The 19,865-nt window shown below is 34.1% G+C and overlaps 1 protein-coding gene across 4 annotated transcripts in view; it reads left to right on the top strand.

The window, feature by feature from the left end:
• Positions 1-19,608, top strand: part of LOC127717908 (chitin synthase chs-2-like) — a 31,544-nt gene extending 11,936 nt beyond the window's left edge. For 2 of the 4 annotated variants that reach the window (XM_052223771.1, XM_052223770.1), the window contains 14 exons: positions 2,066-2,441; positions 2,752-3,701; positions 4,625-4,724; positions 5,502-5,656; positions 7,722-7,804; positions 8,697-8,805; positions 9,814-9,967; positions 10,641-10,842; positions 11,509-11,703; positions 13,514-13,911; positions 15,441-15,605; positions 16,027-16,235; positions 17,573-17,715; positions 18,644-19,608. In XM_052223771.1, the coding sequence (XP_052079731.1) occupies positions 2,066-2,441; positions 2,752-3,701; positions 4,625-4,724; positions 5,502-5,656; positions 7,722-7,804; positions 8,697-8,805; positions 9,814-9,967; positions 10,641-10,842; positions 11,509-11,703; positions 13,514-13,911; positions 15,441-15,605; positions 16,027-16,235; positions 17,573-17,715; positions 18,644-19,530 (4,126 nt within the window). In that variant the 3' untranslated portion in view covers positions 19,531-19,608. The other 2 variants (XM_052223772.1, XM_052223773.1) reach the window with 2 other exon arrangements.
• Positions 19,609-19,865: the final 257 nt, after the last annotated feature.

Raw genomic sequence — 19,865 nt, 5'->3', positions numbered from 1 at the left:
GCACTGAGCCCGAAGTTTGCCGATCCGGAACAATTAACATCCGCTCCGGCCGAGGTTTACCGATTCTTATTTCTACATCTTTTTGTTATAATTATTACTGAACTATCTAACATTTATGACTTCATCTTTTTACAGTTGTCCTTCTAATAACATAGTGCACATTTGAATCATAAGTCATTAAGTATAATAAAAAAACATATATTTACTGTGCGTACTGTTGTACGTTTGTTTTTTTCTACATTTGCTGGAGGTATAGGGGGACTCCCCCCGAGGGTTGAGATCTCAAAAAACATGTTTAACCCCGCCGCATTTTTGCGCCTGTCCCAAGTCAGGAGCCTCTGGCTTTTGTTAGTCTTGTATCAATTTTAATTTTAGTTTCTTGTGTATAATTTGGAGTTTAGTATGGCGTCCATTGTCACTGAGCTAGTATACACATTTGTTTAGGGGCCAGCTGAAGGACGCCTCCGGGTGCGGGAGTTTCTCGCTGCATTGAAGACCCATTGGTGGCCTTCGGCTGTTGTCTGCTCTGTGGTCGGGTTGTTGTCTCTTTGACACATTCCCCATTTCCATTCTCAATTTTATTGCCCTAGAATGAAGGCGTTGGGGTGATTAACACACTCGGTGAAAAAAATATCACATATATCGTCTTGGAGGACAATTTGTATCCCTCGTGTGTTGATCTACCATAACACCTTCACCCAAGTGCAGCATGTTTATACAATCAACTGCTCTGATATTAAACCGACAGAAAGATCTATGAGGAGCAAGATTCTCCGCCCCATGTCACAGTAAATAATGAATACAATTGTGTGTTCAGTATAGAGATATATATATAACAGGAACATACATTACATTGTAAAGTGTATTTCGATATTCTGTATGTTTTGCTTTATTCTTGACATTTTAAGGTGGTGTTTCTGCTAATTAAAGGATATGCATTATACACTGGATTTCTTTGTATATATGAAAAGACATCTGGAAATAAAAAAAAAATATAAGAAAAAAAAAATGGGCTCAATGTCAAAAAGTGTCAGAAGAGTTGTTCACATGGTGACATAGTGGTAGGATTGTCCAAAAAGTCAAAGTCCCATAACTCCGGTGGGACTTGATTAAAATGACGGAACAATATAATTAATGGCAAAGAATCCTACCAAGTAAGAGTACTAAATTTCTGTCAAAAGTTGTCAGAGGAGTTCACAAGTTGATAGATTATTCCCCAAAAAGTCAAAGTCCAATTATACACGTAAAAAATAGTCATATCAAAATAACGGAATAATATGGCCATTATAGTTAACAATCCTACCAAAGATTTCAATCAAACAGTCTCTGAGTATTGCTGTGTTTTGGACGAATGGACGAATACCATTTCTATACATCTCCCGCGGATCGAGCGGCAATGGACCATTCAGTCTCTAAGTATTGTTGTGTTTTGGACGAACGGACGAATACCATAATTACTATATCTCCCGCGACACGAGTGGCGTGAACAATTACAACTATAAATCGGATTTTTTAGATCTATCGTAACTCATGTACTCGTCTTGCGAGCATCTATATTTTGACTGATTATTACAACTATAACACTTGATGGAATGATATGTGAAAGGTATACTGTAGTCAAATAGACAGCAACCGTTGAACAAAACCTAATTTTACGACTTTGGTAATTATATATAAGAAGATGTGGTATGAGTACCAATGAGACAACTCTCCATCCAAGTCACAATTTGTAAAAGTAAAGCATTCTAGGTCAAAGTACGGCCTTCAACACGAAGCATTGGCTCACACCGAACAGCAAGCTATAAAGGGCCCCAAAATGACTAGTGTAAAACCATTCAAACAGGAAAACCAACGGTCTAATGTCAACTAAAAGTATCAAGAAAAATAACAATTGCCCCTATTGGACAAAAGAAAGCAATTTCGTTACAAAAAAGGTGAGGTCTAATTATAATAAACAAGCTATTTAATATGCGAAGAACGTTATAAACCAAGTTAAAATGAGTGTAGTGAGAATTAATACTACAATAAAGAAAACAAATATCAAAATTGTCGTTTTCTGTTTTAGTGATTGGGATATTTTCCAAGAAAACAGGAGCGCAGCTAAGTATGTGAAGTCTGACGAGTTCTGGAAAACTTCTGAAAAGATCTTGACAGTGATTTTTGTTGGTTTTCTTTTCCTTGTCGTTTCCGGTACAGCATTACTATCACGTGTAACGATACATATCCTTGTGTGGCACATAAAGCCGCCAGAACTGCCACGAAACAATGATACAAATGCCACGTTCCAAACTAAACAGTCACTCTATCATGTTGTGGATGAAACTTGGATATGGGCATTGTTTATCACAATAGTGGCTCCGTATGGCTTTACTATGTGTTCATCTCTAAAAACTATGTGTTTGAAAAAGACTCGAGTGCTTCACTTTAAAAGTGTGTTTGTGGTAAGTATAAAATCACATTATAAAAGATACGGAGGATTCGCATTTAGCACACCTAATATAAATATATTATTACTAATTTTAATTTTAGTTCTATAGAATATATGAAATATTTCTAGTTTACGCACTCTAACTGTATCAGATAAGGGACATAACTGTTTAGATATCAAAACCATTTTGTAAGTAAACCTCTAGTCTTAGAGTACTTCTAGCTCTTTTAAGATTTGTACCGTAACTGGGATATATAGCGTATACAAAATTTCTGTTATTAACACAGTCTAATGTAAAATAAGGATATTATGCTGTTTTGCAGATATTGTTTTTCGAGAGTTTACACAGTATTGGTTTGGTGTGTTTTGTATATATAGTTTTACCGACCTTTAATGCCCCCGCCGCTTCGATTGTGTATATGTCAAAATTAGTATTACTGCCATTAATCGAATTAGTAAGTACGTGTACGAGAAATGGACCAGACAATGGTGAAAGAAAAGGCGATACATGTAGGTACTTTGTAACAGTATTTGGAGTTTTACTGCAGATAGGTGGCATTGCCTTAATATGTGTTTACATGTCATGGAATAATCTTAACGTAGATAACACTGTATTAGTTATCATTTTTGTGGTATCAGCAATATTCATTTCGTTGACGTACTGGGAAAATTTTGTGAAATCATCTGCCGACAAAAGCAACTGGCTGTCACATTTGAAATGGATCTACCAAACAAGACGAACAAAAATCTTGTGTATTGTTAGCTTCTGGAAAATCATAATATCTTTTATAACAATCCTCGTTTTGTACGCAATACAAGCTGAAAACGCTTTAGATGGTATCAAAGCTATTTTCAATTCGGACGAATCTAGATTAAAATATGATTTCGGTGGCCATTTTCTTGGTAAGACTGACATCTGCAAGGCATATATTCCATACGTCGTTGCTGCTGTAAACATATGCAGTAGTTACATATGTGCAAAGGCTGCAAAGACAGCATGTGTGACCGGATGTCAAATATTGTGTTTCTCAATACCGCTTATACTGACACCTGTCTTGACACCGTTTGCTCTACAAGGACTTGTATCATATCCAGATATTTTAGATTTCAAAGACTGTGATATGTTTTTCTCCCGCTGGAACCTTGAATCTATGGAGAATATATCTGACAGCTGGCCTCTTGTTGCTGGTGGGTTACTGCTGTATATATCTATACTGTTTATTTCAAGTTACATATGGACGACTAACGGCTTTATATTAGGAAAAACCCAAAGGTAAGATAACAAGAACTTCAACTTGGCCTTAAGCTTAAAGAATAGTGTATTTTAAGCACTATCGAATTCGTTATTATCGGAATGGACACAATACTAGGGAGACAACCTATACATTGACTGATAACTTCTTCGGAAAAACTTTTCGGAATTTTGGGTCCTCGATGCTCTTCAATTTCCTACTTAATTTGACCTTTTTGACTTTTTTTATTCGAGCGTCACTGATGAGTCTTTTATTGACCAAACTCGCGTCTGGTGTACAATATTTTTATCTTGGTATCTATGATAAGAATTCATTTATATATGAATCATGCGAAAATATGTCGCCGAAGTGTAAATTTTATCCAGAAACTTGCTTTTGAAGTCCCAAAATCTGAGACACGAAATACAGAGAAGGGGTGCTTGCGAAAACAAAACACTAAGGACGTCTGCTACCTCATGCTTAAAATAGATAATGGGTCGGTATCTTCCGTGCAAAGTATGTTTTCGTGCTAATGATAAAAAAAGATCGATTCTTTAACTACCTTAATCGTATTTTGGGGCGAAGCCAAACCCGATATGAATTTTATTGACCCAATAAATTCCGTATTAAGACAATTGCACACTGTGTAACGAATTTATCTTGATTTTGTTATCACACCACTTAATTTTTTTTATTAAGTCAATGGTATAAGGGAGATAATTCGAATTGACTTAATAAAAAAAATGCACTGAAATTTATTAGGACAATAATATTAGCTAATCAAATTGCGAGAAACTACTCTAAATCAGGATAAAGCGTTTTATACAGTGAAATGATATATGGGAAGTGTAGACGTATTTCAACTAATTTAATCGACCGCGGAGTATTAATTATGACTCATATTGATTATTGTGAATTGATATGTCCTGATTTTCTAATATAAAAGACCGTTATATTTTCACAGAATGTTTATATTACCTATGTACTGTGGTATACATACAGACCTGTCGTTGTTACTGAACAGAAGTCAAAAGGATAAAGAGTTCGATTTCATCAGAGAAATGGTATGTACTGTAAACCATTATATTGTTTTACTGGGAAAACAAATTTCAAACAATTGTACAAATGTTATTCGTATGTTTCATATTTAAGCAAATTTAAATTATTTTGGGCGCTGTGTTCTGCATCAAGATTCAAAGATTCAAAAGTAAAGGGGCCAATTTAGAATTACTTTATAAAAGGTTAAATAATCTATTAAACCACCAACAGCAAACGCAGTCGAGTCATTATCAAGCAAGTTTATTTCGGCCAAATTGCTATTAATTATAAGATTGTTCATGGTAAAACGGGGGGATGAGGCACATTCGTTTGGTATTGAAAACTGTATGATGCATAGTAAAGATTTAATCACGTGTGACATTCGTACTATAAAATATTTAAGAAATGTATGCTTATTTTTTTGAAATTTTATAAAAGCGTTGATTGTGCCCACATATTCAGTATGAAGCGCGAAATGTAATTTTATTAAGATGTTAAAACGTTGATTGATTCCGGTTTCATACTAAAGATATTCGCAAGATCAACGCTTTAACATCCAATTAAAATAACAAAAATGCAATACTTATATTTGCATTTGTTATGCTATAACCATCAAAATACGACTTAAATCAATCTTTTAGTTGTGTCTCTATGTATTGTTGGCATGATGAGCTCGTGCAGTCCTAAGTGATGCATTTTATTTGGAAGAAAAACATAATTGTTGAATGCCACGCTAGTGTGGTCTGCAAATCAAAGTTATGGATTCTTATGAAACATTTATGTAATGAATACGACCGTTTTAGGAGAGAAATAAAAGATTTGAAAAAGAGAAAAAAAGACCCAACCAAAAACATGACAAATGCAACAAACCAGAGGAGCGGTCAAAGATTTATGCTTGTGCCACAATGTGGCATGAAACAGAAATAGAAATGACGCAACTATTGAAATCAATATTCAGGTTAGTATTTTTTATATAGATTAGACCGTTGGTTTTCTTGTTTGAATGGTTTTACACTAGTCATTTTTGGGTCCGTTTATAGCTTGCTTTTCGGTGTGAGCCAAGGCTCCGTGTTGAAGGCCGTACTTTGACCTATAATGGTTTACTTTTACAAATTGTGCCTTGGATGGAGAGTTGTCTCATTGGCACTCATACCACATCTTCTTATATCTATTGTTCTGGATAATCCAAATCAAAAATAATATTACCCACAATCCCGTGTTCTTCTTCCTCGAATGTAACATCACATAAGTTTGACTTAAATGAGCAACACGACACATGCTACAGATGCTATATGTAGAGCAGAATCTGCTTACCCTTCCGGAGCACCCGAGATCACCAACGGTTTTGGTGGGGTTCGTTTTTGCTCAGTCTGGTTTTCTATGTTGTGTTTTGTACACTGTCCCTTTGGTATATTCCGGCTCTTTTTAACGCAACATAGAATGATACTCCATTGATTGAAATGTGTTGTTATAAAATGTTATCTATTTGTATTTCCTTCCTTTTGAGATGAATAACCTTTTCAAATTAAGAAACCGGACTCGGCATTGCGTATCTGTGTCGATATAGGAAATGTTGAATACATTTAAGATTGAAACAGTTATTGTCTTATGTTATCTTCAAAATTCTTGTACTGCAAACCCCTTATTTCTCATATATTCTTCTTTTAAAAACACTATTTTCTGCAATTTTGTCTAATACCGTGTACACACTTTGAAATCTGCCCAGGGTCCAACCCTAGATAGTTATCCCCAATTAATTACGCCTGTTCATACCTGAAATCCAACCTACTCCGGGGTTTCCTTCTAAACAAAAAAGAAACGTATGCACCAACATTGTTACTAGCTACATTCTTTGTGCTGACATTCTTTGCTTCACCGTCCCATTTTTCAAAGTTTAAATTTTTTATCGGCAATCCTGGAGCTCTTTTCACAAAGAATCTGACAACAATAATTGATTGAAAGCTAAAATGTTTATTATTTACAAGTATTTTTTGTCGTAAGATTTTATGTGAAATTGGTCGCTGGGTATTTCAATGGAAACCGGTACTTACCATCTTCTTTCCCTTGTTTTACAAAATATGTGTAATCCGTTGTCTCTTCATTGCTCAATGTGATACTGCATTGTTTAGGCTTACAGCTGATTTTAGTGACTCGTCCATGGTCTGACACCTCTGATTTCGAATGACGAAACCTGCATGTGTTACTATAGAAACAACCTCGTGTTAATTCGGATAATCTTTAAGTTCACACGTAGAATGCGATACTATTAACCCGGATTCGATCCACACTAACTGTACTAACGAATCCAGGGTTGTAAAAAAAGGGGGGTAAGGCAACGTTAGGAGTGGGACGTAATGTCTTCATAATGTGGGATGCCGCCCCCTTATTCCGCCTCTGAACTGGACTTGAAATTAGGGGTAGTTTTCTTAAACAGGTTTAAATTCCAATATTTGGTGACGAGAAATAAATTTTCGAAGGTGCATATTGCGAATTAAATTATTTAGGGCATATTTGTTTTTATTTGTATAACAGGTTAATATTTCGTTTTATTTTCAAATATGGTCATCATATTAATTATTATGAGCTTACAGTCATGTTTTACACATTGAACGATACATTATAACATAATTCTTATTGGTCAAATTTATATCCAAGCAGAGAAGGTAATGTCGGGAAATGAACAATGAAAATAACACTATATTACTTTCGTACGTCCGATCCGCTTCTCTGTATTTACCTTCATCAGAAACGCTCAAACCGAAACATTTGATTGCCAATGATGTGTAAGATCTAAACTCGTAAAGAGCTGTATGATCAAAAGGGACATACAAATAGTCGATTTCATCAAAGGTCAACTTTGCCTGTGGGCGTTGGAAGTTTGTTAAAACTCATGTCAGTATCGAAGCACTGACTACTGAGTTAATGATACAATCTGAAAGTACACACACAATCTTTTTTTGATGGTTTTCGTTTCTTGCTAATAGTTAAAATGCACATTTTAGAAAATAAAATTTGTATTGTAGAATGGATAAACACCACCACATGATAAAAACTGCTAGACAATCCAATGTAGATAAAGACAACCTCCTTGACTACGATTTTGAAGGTTAGAAAATAAGAGATAGTTTAAAACTGCATACAGGTAGATTACCCTCTCTATTAAAAACTGCATACTATCGTATTCAAAAGGCCAAAACACAAACTAGGCCAAGGAAAAAATAACCATTACGACATTTGTACATACAAATACAAAACACAAACTAGGCCAAGGAAAAAATAACCATTACGACATTTGTACATACAAATACAAAACACAAACTAGGCCAAGGAAAAAATAACCATCACGACATTTGTACATACAAATGAACTCGGCAACACAAAAAATCACCAAAGACTTTAAGTGAAATCAGGTGATCTGAAAATGTAAGAATATTCTTCCATATAACAAAGAAAGAAAGAAAGAAATAAATAGGAAAGAAGACACAAAACTAGTATAAGACAAGAGACCAAAACGACGCAGACGGCGTGTATGTTGAAATAAATAAAATAAGATTACGTTTTTTTTATTTTGAAAAAAAAATAAGCAGTCTTACTTGTTATTTTCTACGTCATTTGGTCTCTGGTGGAGAGTTGCCTCATTGGCAAACATACAAAATTTTCTTATTTTCTCCTCTAAATAAAACAATGAATAAACGGAATGACAATAGATAAATAAAGGATATGGGGTATCCATCCATGACACAAGATCAGTACATACACAGCAAAACAAACACAAAGGAACAGTGCTTTTAATGCTGTTCTTTATCTCCAGTTGTATGGTAAAACACCCAATGGCATTTAACTTCAACGTCTTATGGTTATAAAATATGTACTTATATCAATGAATGAATGCAGATTCGGAGTTATTTGATCTTTGGTGGATAGATTTTTCATTGGCAATCCTACAACATCTTATTGTAATATGCATGACTGTGTACTTTTCACTATTGTATTTGTAGCTCATATCTTTTTTGATGACGCTTTTGAAAGCCCGAGGATAGATCAAGATTTCCCAGATGTAAATGATTATGTGAAAATTTTGATCAAGGTAATGGATACAGCTGCGAGGTAAGTTGTTATATAAAAGTAAAAGGAATGAAAACTGTCTCATAAATATATTGGTTATTAGTATAAGAGGGTCTGGATGGGGTATACAGAATAGAGAAGAATGGAAAAAAAGTGCAGATTAAAGGGCAAAAAAAAAAAAAATAGAGAAAAATGAACCAAAAAATAAGAATAGAGAATAAGTGGATGCTAAAATATAAAAAAATAGAGAATAATGGGACAAAAATATAAAAAAGGAGAAGCATGAACTAAAAAATTTAAATAATACAGTAAAGAAGGATCCCCCATCCACACCCTCGTATCAGATTAATGCTTGTACATCAACCCAACATACTGGTATCATGTGGAATGTTCTTTATTATATAAACATTGCCATAATTTAATTGTTTATAAAATTTAAAGATTGTCTTTGTTTTATACATATATAACTTATAACATCAATTTTCCCTGACCAACTTAAGCATGTGTAGCTACAACATATGCAGATTCACCCCTTATTTGCTTTTAGTTTACAAAAAAAAGTTAATGATAAAACAAATGAAGATCGTAATGCACTACAATTACTTACACACCAGGTTATTTGTTCGTTTTTGTTCAGTTGTAAGCTTGAGGTGGTACCAAACAACTTGACTTAAATTAATTTGGCTCGTTTAATTTTCATAAAATTTTGACAAAATATTTACTTTGACCCTTTGGCAAAAATATAAAAATTTCAAAAAATTTGAACCACACACTGTATCGGAAAAATTTCATTGGATACATAGCAGTTTGACAAACACTAATTTTGATCATTGAGAATCTTAATATTTCCTTAACAAAACAACGTGATTAAAACGTTCAGCTGATTGTTACAGAGTTATCTCCCTGTAGTGTTATGTACCACTTTAAAGTAATTTACATAGATTAGCCTGTATCTTTGATTTCTTTTCTTATATCACATTTTTCAATATGCATGGAGACTTTGACTAAATCATATTTCAAAATTATAAAAAATTGTTTCATTTACTAAAGTGCAGTGCATCGAACTGTTATACAACTTGAAGAATACGAAATGATTAGGACGCCGTACGGAGGAAGACTTACTTGGAAATTGTTGGGAGGAAATTCTCTTGTGTGTCATCTGAAAGACAAAACAAAAATTCGACACAAAAAACGATGGAGTCAGGTAATGTGTGAAACATTTTCGCCACTTTGCAGCAAAAATATTTAGTACAGTAGCTAACCATTATGATAACCCAACAAAATATACCATAGTCTAAGGTCAAAGTTTAAGACCACTTGATATTATAATGTTAAGGACTTGACCTGTCATTGAATATAAATTTAAATTGACAGGAACAATAGTTCATAATTATGTTGAGTGACCTATTTGATATCAGTTGTTAAAATTGACGCATGATGTATAACTCTTTGGAACAAATTTCTCAACATCGCAGAGATAGACCCTTACAACAAATATTCCTATATCAGTGATGAAATTATATAAAGATATGGTTAAAATCACAACCATTATGGCAAAAGCGATAAACATTAAGTGGCATTGAATATGTGGCGCGCACAATTGGTGATATCGTAAATGTCCAACAAAAATCACAAAAATATATTTTGAAGCAGTTTTTATTCTCTGATGTTCAGAAAACAGAATTTCTGTTCATGACAAATAATTAATAAGAACACATATTGTATATCAATGATACTGCTAAAGCTTCGAATGGCTTGCAACAAAATTGGACCCTTGAGCATAGTCAATGTAGAATTCCCGTAACTTAGTCCTTACTTCAGAAATCTCCTTTCCGCTATACTTTTCTTAGCTTTACTTGCAGTTATCTATTTTAAAGGTGATGTATATGTACTACTTCCTCAGTTATCGACTTCCTAATAAAATTGACAGAATTGTTGATAATTCCTACAACACTTTCTTACTGGCACTAGATGGCGATGTAGATTTTCAACCGGAAGCAGTGATGCATCTTGTCCGTCGAATGAGAAAAAATCCAATGGTTGGAGCTGCATGTGGAAGAATTCATCCGATTGGCCACGGTTAGAATTATAATTCATCATGATTATCGATACGCAATTTTCTGTACATTATCACTTGTTAGCGTGATACTATAACACAAATTATGTTTTCAACCCCCTAACCTTAACCCTATAAGTCCTATTTTTCAAGTTAACTCAATTTAGAGAGATGTCTGACCACTACCATTGCATGGTTTCGTTACCGTTACGAGGAAGTACATACTGTGGATTCATCTTTTTTATGGCTCCAATTTTCCTTGAATGAGGAAAACATACTTTTTCGTGGATATTTGATCACCTGGGTTTACCAAATATTGTAAAAAGTATACTTGGTTGAATATTTAAATTCTTGGTGTACGTTTACCCACAAAATCTACGAGAATACGTATCCCACGAATAATGATGAATTCACAGATTTCAAAATTCTTCAATATATATGCAAAATTACATCTTAAATACTTTATCTTATTGGTTTTTGAACGTTGTAATGTAAAGTGAACAGATGCACGTTGTATGGATTGATCTTTAATTTAATGGAAGTTCCCTTGTACTTAACATAACACAATTTTACAAATATATTTTTTTCTTATTTAAGATACTTCGAAGATTAGTACTTCTTTCAGGCAAATTTTGAATGTATTATACTGTAAGAATATTTAACATCATATTATATTTTCTCCAACGTAGGTCCACTTGTGTGGTATCAAAAATTTGAATATGCAGTCAGCCACTGGCTTCAAAAGGCAACCGAACATGTTATTGGATGTGTACTGTGTAGTCCCGGATGCTTCAGTTTGTTCCGAGGCTCTGCAGTAATGGACGTATTGAAAACGTATACAACTGAACCATCTGAAGCTAGGCATTTCATACAGTACGATCAAGGTACGGTAACATTGAATTAAATGAAGAAAAAAATAATACAATGCATACTAAGAAGTCTCCTATTTACAAGGTCTAAAACCAAATGCGACATAACCGATCGAAAAAATGGACTTTTTTCTAAATTGGTACGCTATGGTACATTTTTTACCACTGTCGTTATATTTGTTTGTTTGTTTCTGTTGATATGATATAGAATGTGCGGCATATATATCAATAATTTAATTTTGGATGTAACGCGTCTTCTGATTGGCTGACGTTGTTTTGTTCATCAGCTCATAGACATAATTTTGTCATGTGACCGTGACGTCATCAACGTTTTTTCATGGTTTACTCCAGTTTAAAATGGAATTTAGAATTAAATTATAAGAAATGACTGTAATATTTGTTTTGTCTATTCGAAATAACATGAAAAATGTGGTGCACACTTTTAAATAACCCGCTACGCGGGTTATTCAGTGTACACCACATTTTTGATGCTATTTCTTCATAGACAGAAAAAATATTACAGTCATTCCTTAAACAACAAATTAAGAATACAAACGTAATCTTTGTTAATCCAAAGCCACTTAAACCAGGGAGCAATATCCAGTTATACTGAATACCCTTCAATTCTAGTGCCACCTTCATGAATCGGTTGTATCATTTTTTGTTGATTCTAACAGAAACGCAAGGCTCATATATTTTTTAATTTTACTCGTAAAGGTTTTTTTAAAGATTAAACCTACACTGTTATTTCAAGGTTTTATTGTCTTTATCTAGTCTCGATTCTCATGCACATTTTAGTCGCTGTTGTGCCTAATACTCAATATCAAATTATGCTAAGGTCTATATATTTCTTTGTTAAACAGTCAGTTGTTTGTATTTTTGCAGTTAACCGTTATGTTTCAGTCTTGTTTTTTTAATTAACGGTTTGAAGTGTATCATTGTACTTTTAAACGTTTTGTGAAAGTTTTTTTTATTAAGAATTTTAATTTGCATTTTCAATTTTGAAATACAAATGGTTTTAAAAGTAATAAACAAGAAAATAACCTTTCATGCAGACATCTTATACGTTCGGGTATTTCACATCCAATCTTTTATGGTAATGTTCTTTACAAAGCACAAAAATATCAGTATTCACCTCAAAAGTTAACCAAACCTTTAAACAGACTTATTAAGAAGGGATATAGTTACGATACTATTGTCAGGTCATTAAAGATTGCATATTTTGGCTTTAATATTGATTCACTTATATGGTCTTTGCATCGGAATTAAACATATTTATTCTAAAACCAGTTGTTGGCATGACACGGATTATGTTCTTCTCATATATTTTATGATGGTATAATACTAAACCCCTAACAGGAGGGATTGTGCCTGATATTCATATGATGAAGACATAATCTTTCAATCAGTTTAATTGAGGTCTGGAGCTGGCATGTCAGTAACTGATAGTAGTCTGTTGTTATTTATGTATTATTGTCATTTTTTTTTCTACATTGGCTAGAGGTATAGGGGGAGGGTTGAGATCTCAAATGTTTAACCCCGCCGCATTTTTGCGCCTGTCCCAAGTCAGGAGCCTCTGGCCTTTGTTAGTCTTGTATCTTCTTTAATTTTAGTTTCTTGTGTATAATTTGGAGTTTAGTATGACGTCCATTATCACTGAACCAGTATACATATTTGTTTAGGGGCCAGCTGAGGGACGCCTCCGGGTGCGGGAGTTTCTCGCTGCATTAAAGACCCATTGGTGGCCTTCGGCTGTTGTCTGCTCTATGGTCGGGTTGTTGTCTCTTTGACACATTCCCCATTTCCATTCTCAATTTTATTTCAGGTGAAGATCGATGGCTGTGCACACTACTATTGAAACAAGGACACCGTGTTGAATACTGTGCTGAAAGTGATGCACTGACCTATGCACCGGAAGGATTCAATGAGTTTTATAATCAACGTCGGCGCTGGACCCCGTCAACAATGGCAAACATCTTAGATTTGTTAACAGATTGTCGAGCTACTGTGACACAAAATCAAAGTATATCAACCCTTTATATGGCCTACCAACTGTTTCTGTTTATATCATCGTTGCTTACCCCCGGAACTATTTTTTTGATGATTGTGGGCGCCATTATAGTAGGATTTCCGTCTGTTCCACCATGGCTGTCATTGATTTTGAACCTTATTCCTGTTGGATTGTTTATGTTGTCTTGCATATTCACAAAATCAGAAACACAAGTAAGTTTATGCATAAAGTCTGAAAGACTATTGTTTTATCGTATATTTCCAAGACCCAAAATGTTCTTATCATTTTGAATTATCTAAAAAAAATGTTTGTTATTATTCATTGTGGTATAATAAAGTTTTTGTATAAGATGTCCTTGTTGTCCTCCTTCCGCAGATTCCTTTAATCCCGAAAAAGAAGGATGAGTTACAAGGGAAACCCAAACCCTAAGTCTAACAAAATTATACAATATCAGCGTTTAAAAGTATAACACATAGACCTTGTGCAACATGAACCAAATGAAAAAAAAGGGTGTTAACCCAGATGTTCTAAAATGTAAGCAGTTCCTGCTCATCACGTGGTTTCCGTGGAAAGAAGTAACCGATGGAGCAAGTCAACATTCGGTGATTCGAGGAAAGGGATAATAATTGTCGCTATGCTGCAATTGGTAGAATATGTTTGAAGTTATTTGTGACATATATTTTTGTATAAATATGTGTGTTCCCCTATGCTTTATACATTTCATATGTAGGTGCTGCTTGCATGTTGTTGGTCAGAAATCAAAAGTACAAACGGAAAAAATGGAATCATCTCTTTTGTCTTAAAGTTTTGTTCATATAGCAGATTTAATTGTATTTGTGATATAGTTAAATTTACTGAATAAATGCAATCAGCATTATCACTAAACATATTATTAAGAAAGAGGGCATCATCTTCATAATGGATTGATGCATGTTTAATCCCATTTTCAGCACTATTGTATTTCGCGACAGTCAGATTTTATTGGCGGAGGCAGCCGGAATGCCCGGTGAAAACCACCGACCTTCAATATTATTTAATCTAATACATGAAGGCATTTTGACTTCGTTATATTTCTTTAAAACAACAATCTTGTAATCATTATATCAGGTATGGTTTGCATAGGATTTTGGTGCAATTTATTTTGCTGGCATTCTTGCTTGCTAAGGGATAAACAAACAATAGAAGTTAAGGTTAAGATTTTTGTTTATTATTTTTTATTTCCTACCACTTATAAGTCGATTTTGAACCGGAAGACCGAACAGAACAATAAGTAGTGAGACATGTCCGGTCTTTCAGTCAATTTTTGGACACCCATTGCTGTAAATCCATACTGCTTAGAAACTTCACTTGCAGTAAAAAAAAAATCGGTACGTTCTTTCTTCAGATTATTCAGTAGATGTTTACCAGTGCAAAACAACAACATACAAAGTTGCCTGAAAAGCTAAACAGTACTAGTTTGACTATAAGCAAAGTTTCTGAACAGTAGAGAATTAACAATAAGAAAATATCTCAAGATTTAACGTGTTTATGTTCAGACTTTTCAGATGCTCTTAAGATGAAAAGTGCAATTAAAGATTACAAACAGTTACACTTGTCTTGAAGCAATCTATTTTTGTGCGGCAAAACTAATACATAAACTCAGTGGAGATAACACTGTGAAACACACTAACACAAATTAAACAAATACTATACACACCGATCTGTGTCCACACTTATATTCAGATAAAAATATCATTTTCAGTTACTTTTTGCTGGGATTTTGTCAGCAATCTACTCCATTGTTATGTTACTGGTATTGGTAGGTATCACTAAAGAAGCGGCGGAAGAAGAATTATGTTCTGTCACTACAGTTTTCCTATGCTTCGTGGCAGGAGTGTTTATCATCTCAGCGTTTTTACACCCAAAGGTATTATTATCTTGAACAGCACATGGTCTTTAGAACACATTAGCCAAGATGAAGATGCAACAATAGTTAAAAACTATCTTAAAAACTCGTAAAAGACTTTGAAAGAAAAAGCATTGCATAAGTGAAAGAAAACGTAGATCAATTTCAAAAGAGTGAACCAATAGAAATAGTTCATACAAGTATTTTAACTTCGTAGTTAAAACATACATATAGCTTTCTGATTGTTCAGTAATTCAAGATTTATATTATTCACAATCCAGAGTAGTAGAACATCAATTTACTTCTTGATATTTGACCGCTCGTTTTGATAAAATGAGTTGTTACATTGTGTTTTTTTGGAAGCTTATTGGAACATCTATGGGCATTTTGTTCTATGAAGCCTCATCTCCAGTAATATATTAAAATTTATGTATTTTTTTAGGAATTCTCGTGCATCATGCATGGAATTTTATATTTTGTTTCCATTCCATCAATGTCAATGTTGTTATTACTGTATTCACTTGGCAACCTGCACGTTGTTTCTTGGGGAACACGAGAGGTTAAACAGCCAGTCGTCCAAAAAAACAAAACGGAGAACCAAATGAAAGACACAGAATCAGGATACACACTATCGCTTGGGAAAATATTTAGGTATGTTAATGTCCGCATTACTAAGTCATGGATATAGGCATTCGTCATGGTAACTTGTTACCCTCACGACATGGTAAACTACCAAATAAAACAGGGTTAACTCGTCAATGGCACATTTACAAGATAAAAAATAGATGATCGATCACATATGAGTTCTGTTCTAGTGCAAGCTGGTTCTCTTTCTCATTTTTAAGATACTGCATGATCTGTAGCTACCATGTGCTAGGTTTAAATCATTTTTATTTTGCAACGCTTCATAAACAATTGCGTCTCGATATATCCAAATGATCTCCTATTAAGGTAGGCTACATAATAAGATCGAATATGTTTTCGTAATGTATAGGGGATTCCGTTAAGACGTTTTCTTCATACGAAAAAAATATGGGTTAATGTCTTTTTGAAACCATTTCTTTTACAATTTTCTACACTGGTTCTTCAACTAAGCAAAATAAAAAGGAAATTACTGGTACTGAACATAAAGACAAAAGGACACTGGCAGATTTTTAGAATTTAAAATTTTACAATATAAAGCATAGTTTAAGGCATCGTTCTTTAAGTATTCAGCTGTTGTAAGACCCCGAATCGAGAATTTTATTAAAAATCCATGTTAGTTTACTTATATCATAATAAGATTCGGTACAATTCAAGGTATAATATTTTGATGACGTTCGTATAAGAGAGGCGAATGACACCAACGAAACATTCAAACTCATAAGTCGATAACAAACTGACAATGCCATGAAAAGGCAAACAACAGTACACCGAACACAACATAGAAAGACTGAGCAACACGAACCCCACCAAAAACCGGGGTTGATTTCAGGTGCTTCGGAATGGTAAGCCGAACCTGCTCCACATGTGGCACCTGCCGTGTTGCCAAAAGAAGTACAAACCCAGTGATGAATCTAATTCGGTTGGTCACATTTGAGAAAAAGATGACGGGATTGTGGTTACAACAACTGGAACATTTCCGTCGTCATCTGTGAGACTGATATTCCATAATGGTCAAGTCGTGATGGGATGATTTCAAATTTACCGCTTTAAACTCTTGGTTCAATAGCTTCCTTGTAAGCAGCAACACTATATCATGCAAGTCATAATATGAAATGCAAGTTCTAGAATATCATGTAAGCTAAGAGAAATGTACAGGTGCTGCTTGAATTTTGCTACATTGAAATGTAAAGTCCACAATTGGAGGGCTAAAATTTTCTCGTTTGTTTTGTTCTCAACCATAAGTTGACCTCAAGAGATAGCGTAAGTTGGCTTCAAATAGTGTGTCTGTCGACACTCCCCCTTTCTTTTTTAATTATTCCGACGAGTTAGATGTTTTGTTTCAGGTGTATTTGGTGTCCAATGGGGGGAATACACAAGCAGGACATTATGTACCAGACAATACTAGACAGAATAAAGTCGCTTGAACATGAACTCAAAAGGACTTCAGATGGTGAACATAAGCTGCAATCAATCGATGATAAAGACGGTATATCAATTTAACAAAAGAACAACTAATGAATTGTGACGTTTTGATCGAAATGAAAATATGTGAAAAAAAAGATAAAAGAGGGGAAATTAAAACCCACAAATCAGTAACAACAAAACAAACAACACACACACACACACACACACACACACACACACACACACACACTTAATAACCAAACAAATAAACGAAAGTCGACAAAACACTTCACGGAAAACCAACGATTGAAGCAACTCTTTCAAAATCTTAAGGTGAATGATGGTTTCCTAATGTCCAGTTGCAAATCCCTAGAATGAAGATGCACGTTAAGAATAAGGCTTTATAGTCTGCCAAGAAAATTGCTTTCTGTGTTTTAACGAGTAAATTAAAATCGAAACTACTGAGTATGCTCCCACAAAATAAGAGGATAGATAGGAGATAGTATGTAGACCTTGAACCGTTTTAAATATTTTCAAAACGGAAAATTGTGAATCAATTTTATCGCACGAATGTCTTAATAAAAACAATACAGTGATGGGTTTGTGTACTCAAATATCTACTCGTAGTTCAATCCCTCAGTCAGCTTATGTAAAGGAGAAGAAAGGATACTGAGTAATAATTCAATATGCAAAATCACTACAGGCACATCTTTTGGTTTTGTTATAACTCTAGGCAATAGGCAATTATTAAACTAGTATTGTTGGAAAAGTTATTTTGTTGATTTATACGGGCCATCTCCACAATTTATTTTTAGCATAAAAGAAGATAATAAAAACAAGCAACGCAATCGATCAAAAGTAGTCTGGTAAATGTGATCGGGTCCAAATACTGTTAGTTTTATCAAGCTATAAAACATCTATTCATAAAACTATTTACCAATCAAAATACCTGATTCATGTTGAATGTCATCTTACGTCATTTTTTATATACAGTTCTTCCAATTTTTCAGTAGAAAATACCACGAATTTAGAGGAAACGAAAGTATCTGTAACTGACGTCAGGATAACAATTCATAATGACAAAATTCAAGAAGAGACACAGACAAAGACTGTAAATTTTGAAACGGCGAAGCCATTAACCAAAGAAGAAGAAACGTTTTGGGAACAGCTAATTGAAAAATATTTGAAACCACTAGAGAAAAATGATGTAAAGGAGAAGATGATAAAAGAAGAACTAATAGCACTACGGAACAAATGTTGCTTGTTTTTCTTTCTTATAAACGCCTTTCTGGTTACTTTAATTTACGCTTTGACACAGACTACTGCATATAGCGATACTCTCTCAATAAAAATCGAATGTATGTCAATTGAACCGATATCTGTGACCTTCACCATTGTCTTTGGAATTCTTCTGTGTATTCAATTTATTTGTATGCTATACCATCGGATATCGACATTGATTCATATCACTGCAACCACATCCATCAAAGAAAAACCTGATGAGATAGCAAATCTGCTCCTAGCCATTCAAGTTTTGCAAAGGTCGGGTTCTGTAGATAGCAGAATATCCGCCAGGACCGAAGACTATCAATATGTATTCGAAGAAAACAAAAAGAAGGAAATACAATGTATGATAGAAAAGGTGAGAAATAAGAGAGTAAGGCAAAGATTACTCGATCTCGATCAAGTAGTCAGAGAAGCTATTCCAATTAACGATGTGATAGAAGGTCAGAATAATAAAATCGAACAAGATAATGCCATTCTTCGACAGTTTGGTCAATTAACAGGAAAGGAACGGGAAGCTATGAGGAAATTTATCAATGGGAAACAGAAAAAAGTCTTGAAAAACAAACTGGATAAGGAAGTAATTTTGAATGAGAACACAACTCAGCTTTAATAATTATGCAATGATGAAAATATATTTAATATGAATTATAATTGATAACATTCACAAAAGTTTATTTTGTGTCATATATTTTAAATTGTTGTGTTAATTGTCTTTCACATGTAAAAAGAGGGGCAAAAGATACCAAAGGGACATTCAAACTCATAAGTCGAGAACAAACTGACGGCTAAAAAAGAAAAAGACCAACAGACAAACAATAGTACACAAAACACAACAGAAAAAACTGAAGTCTGAGCAACACGAATCCCACCAAAATATGGGGGTGATCTGATGTGATCCGGAAGGGTAAGCAGATCCTGCTCCACATGTTGTTTCGTTAAAAAATA

The sequence above is a fragment of the Mytilus californianus genome, unplaced genomic scaffold, assembly GCF_021869535.1.
Source record: "Mytilus californianus isolate M0D057914Y unplaced genomic scaffold, xbMytCali1.0.p SCAF_10, whole genome shotgun sequence".
NCBI lineage: Eukaryota > Metazoa > Mollusca > Bivalvia > Mytilida > Mytilidae > Mytilus > Mytilus californianus.
Note: the sequence above shows the minus strand (reverse complement) of the source record. Positions and strands in the feature narration are given on the sequence as shown.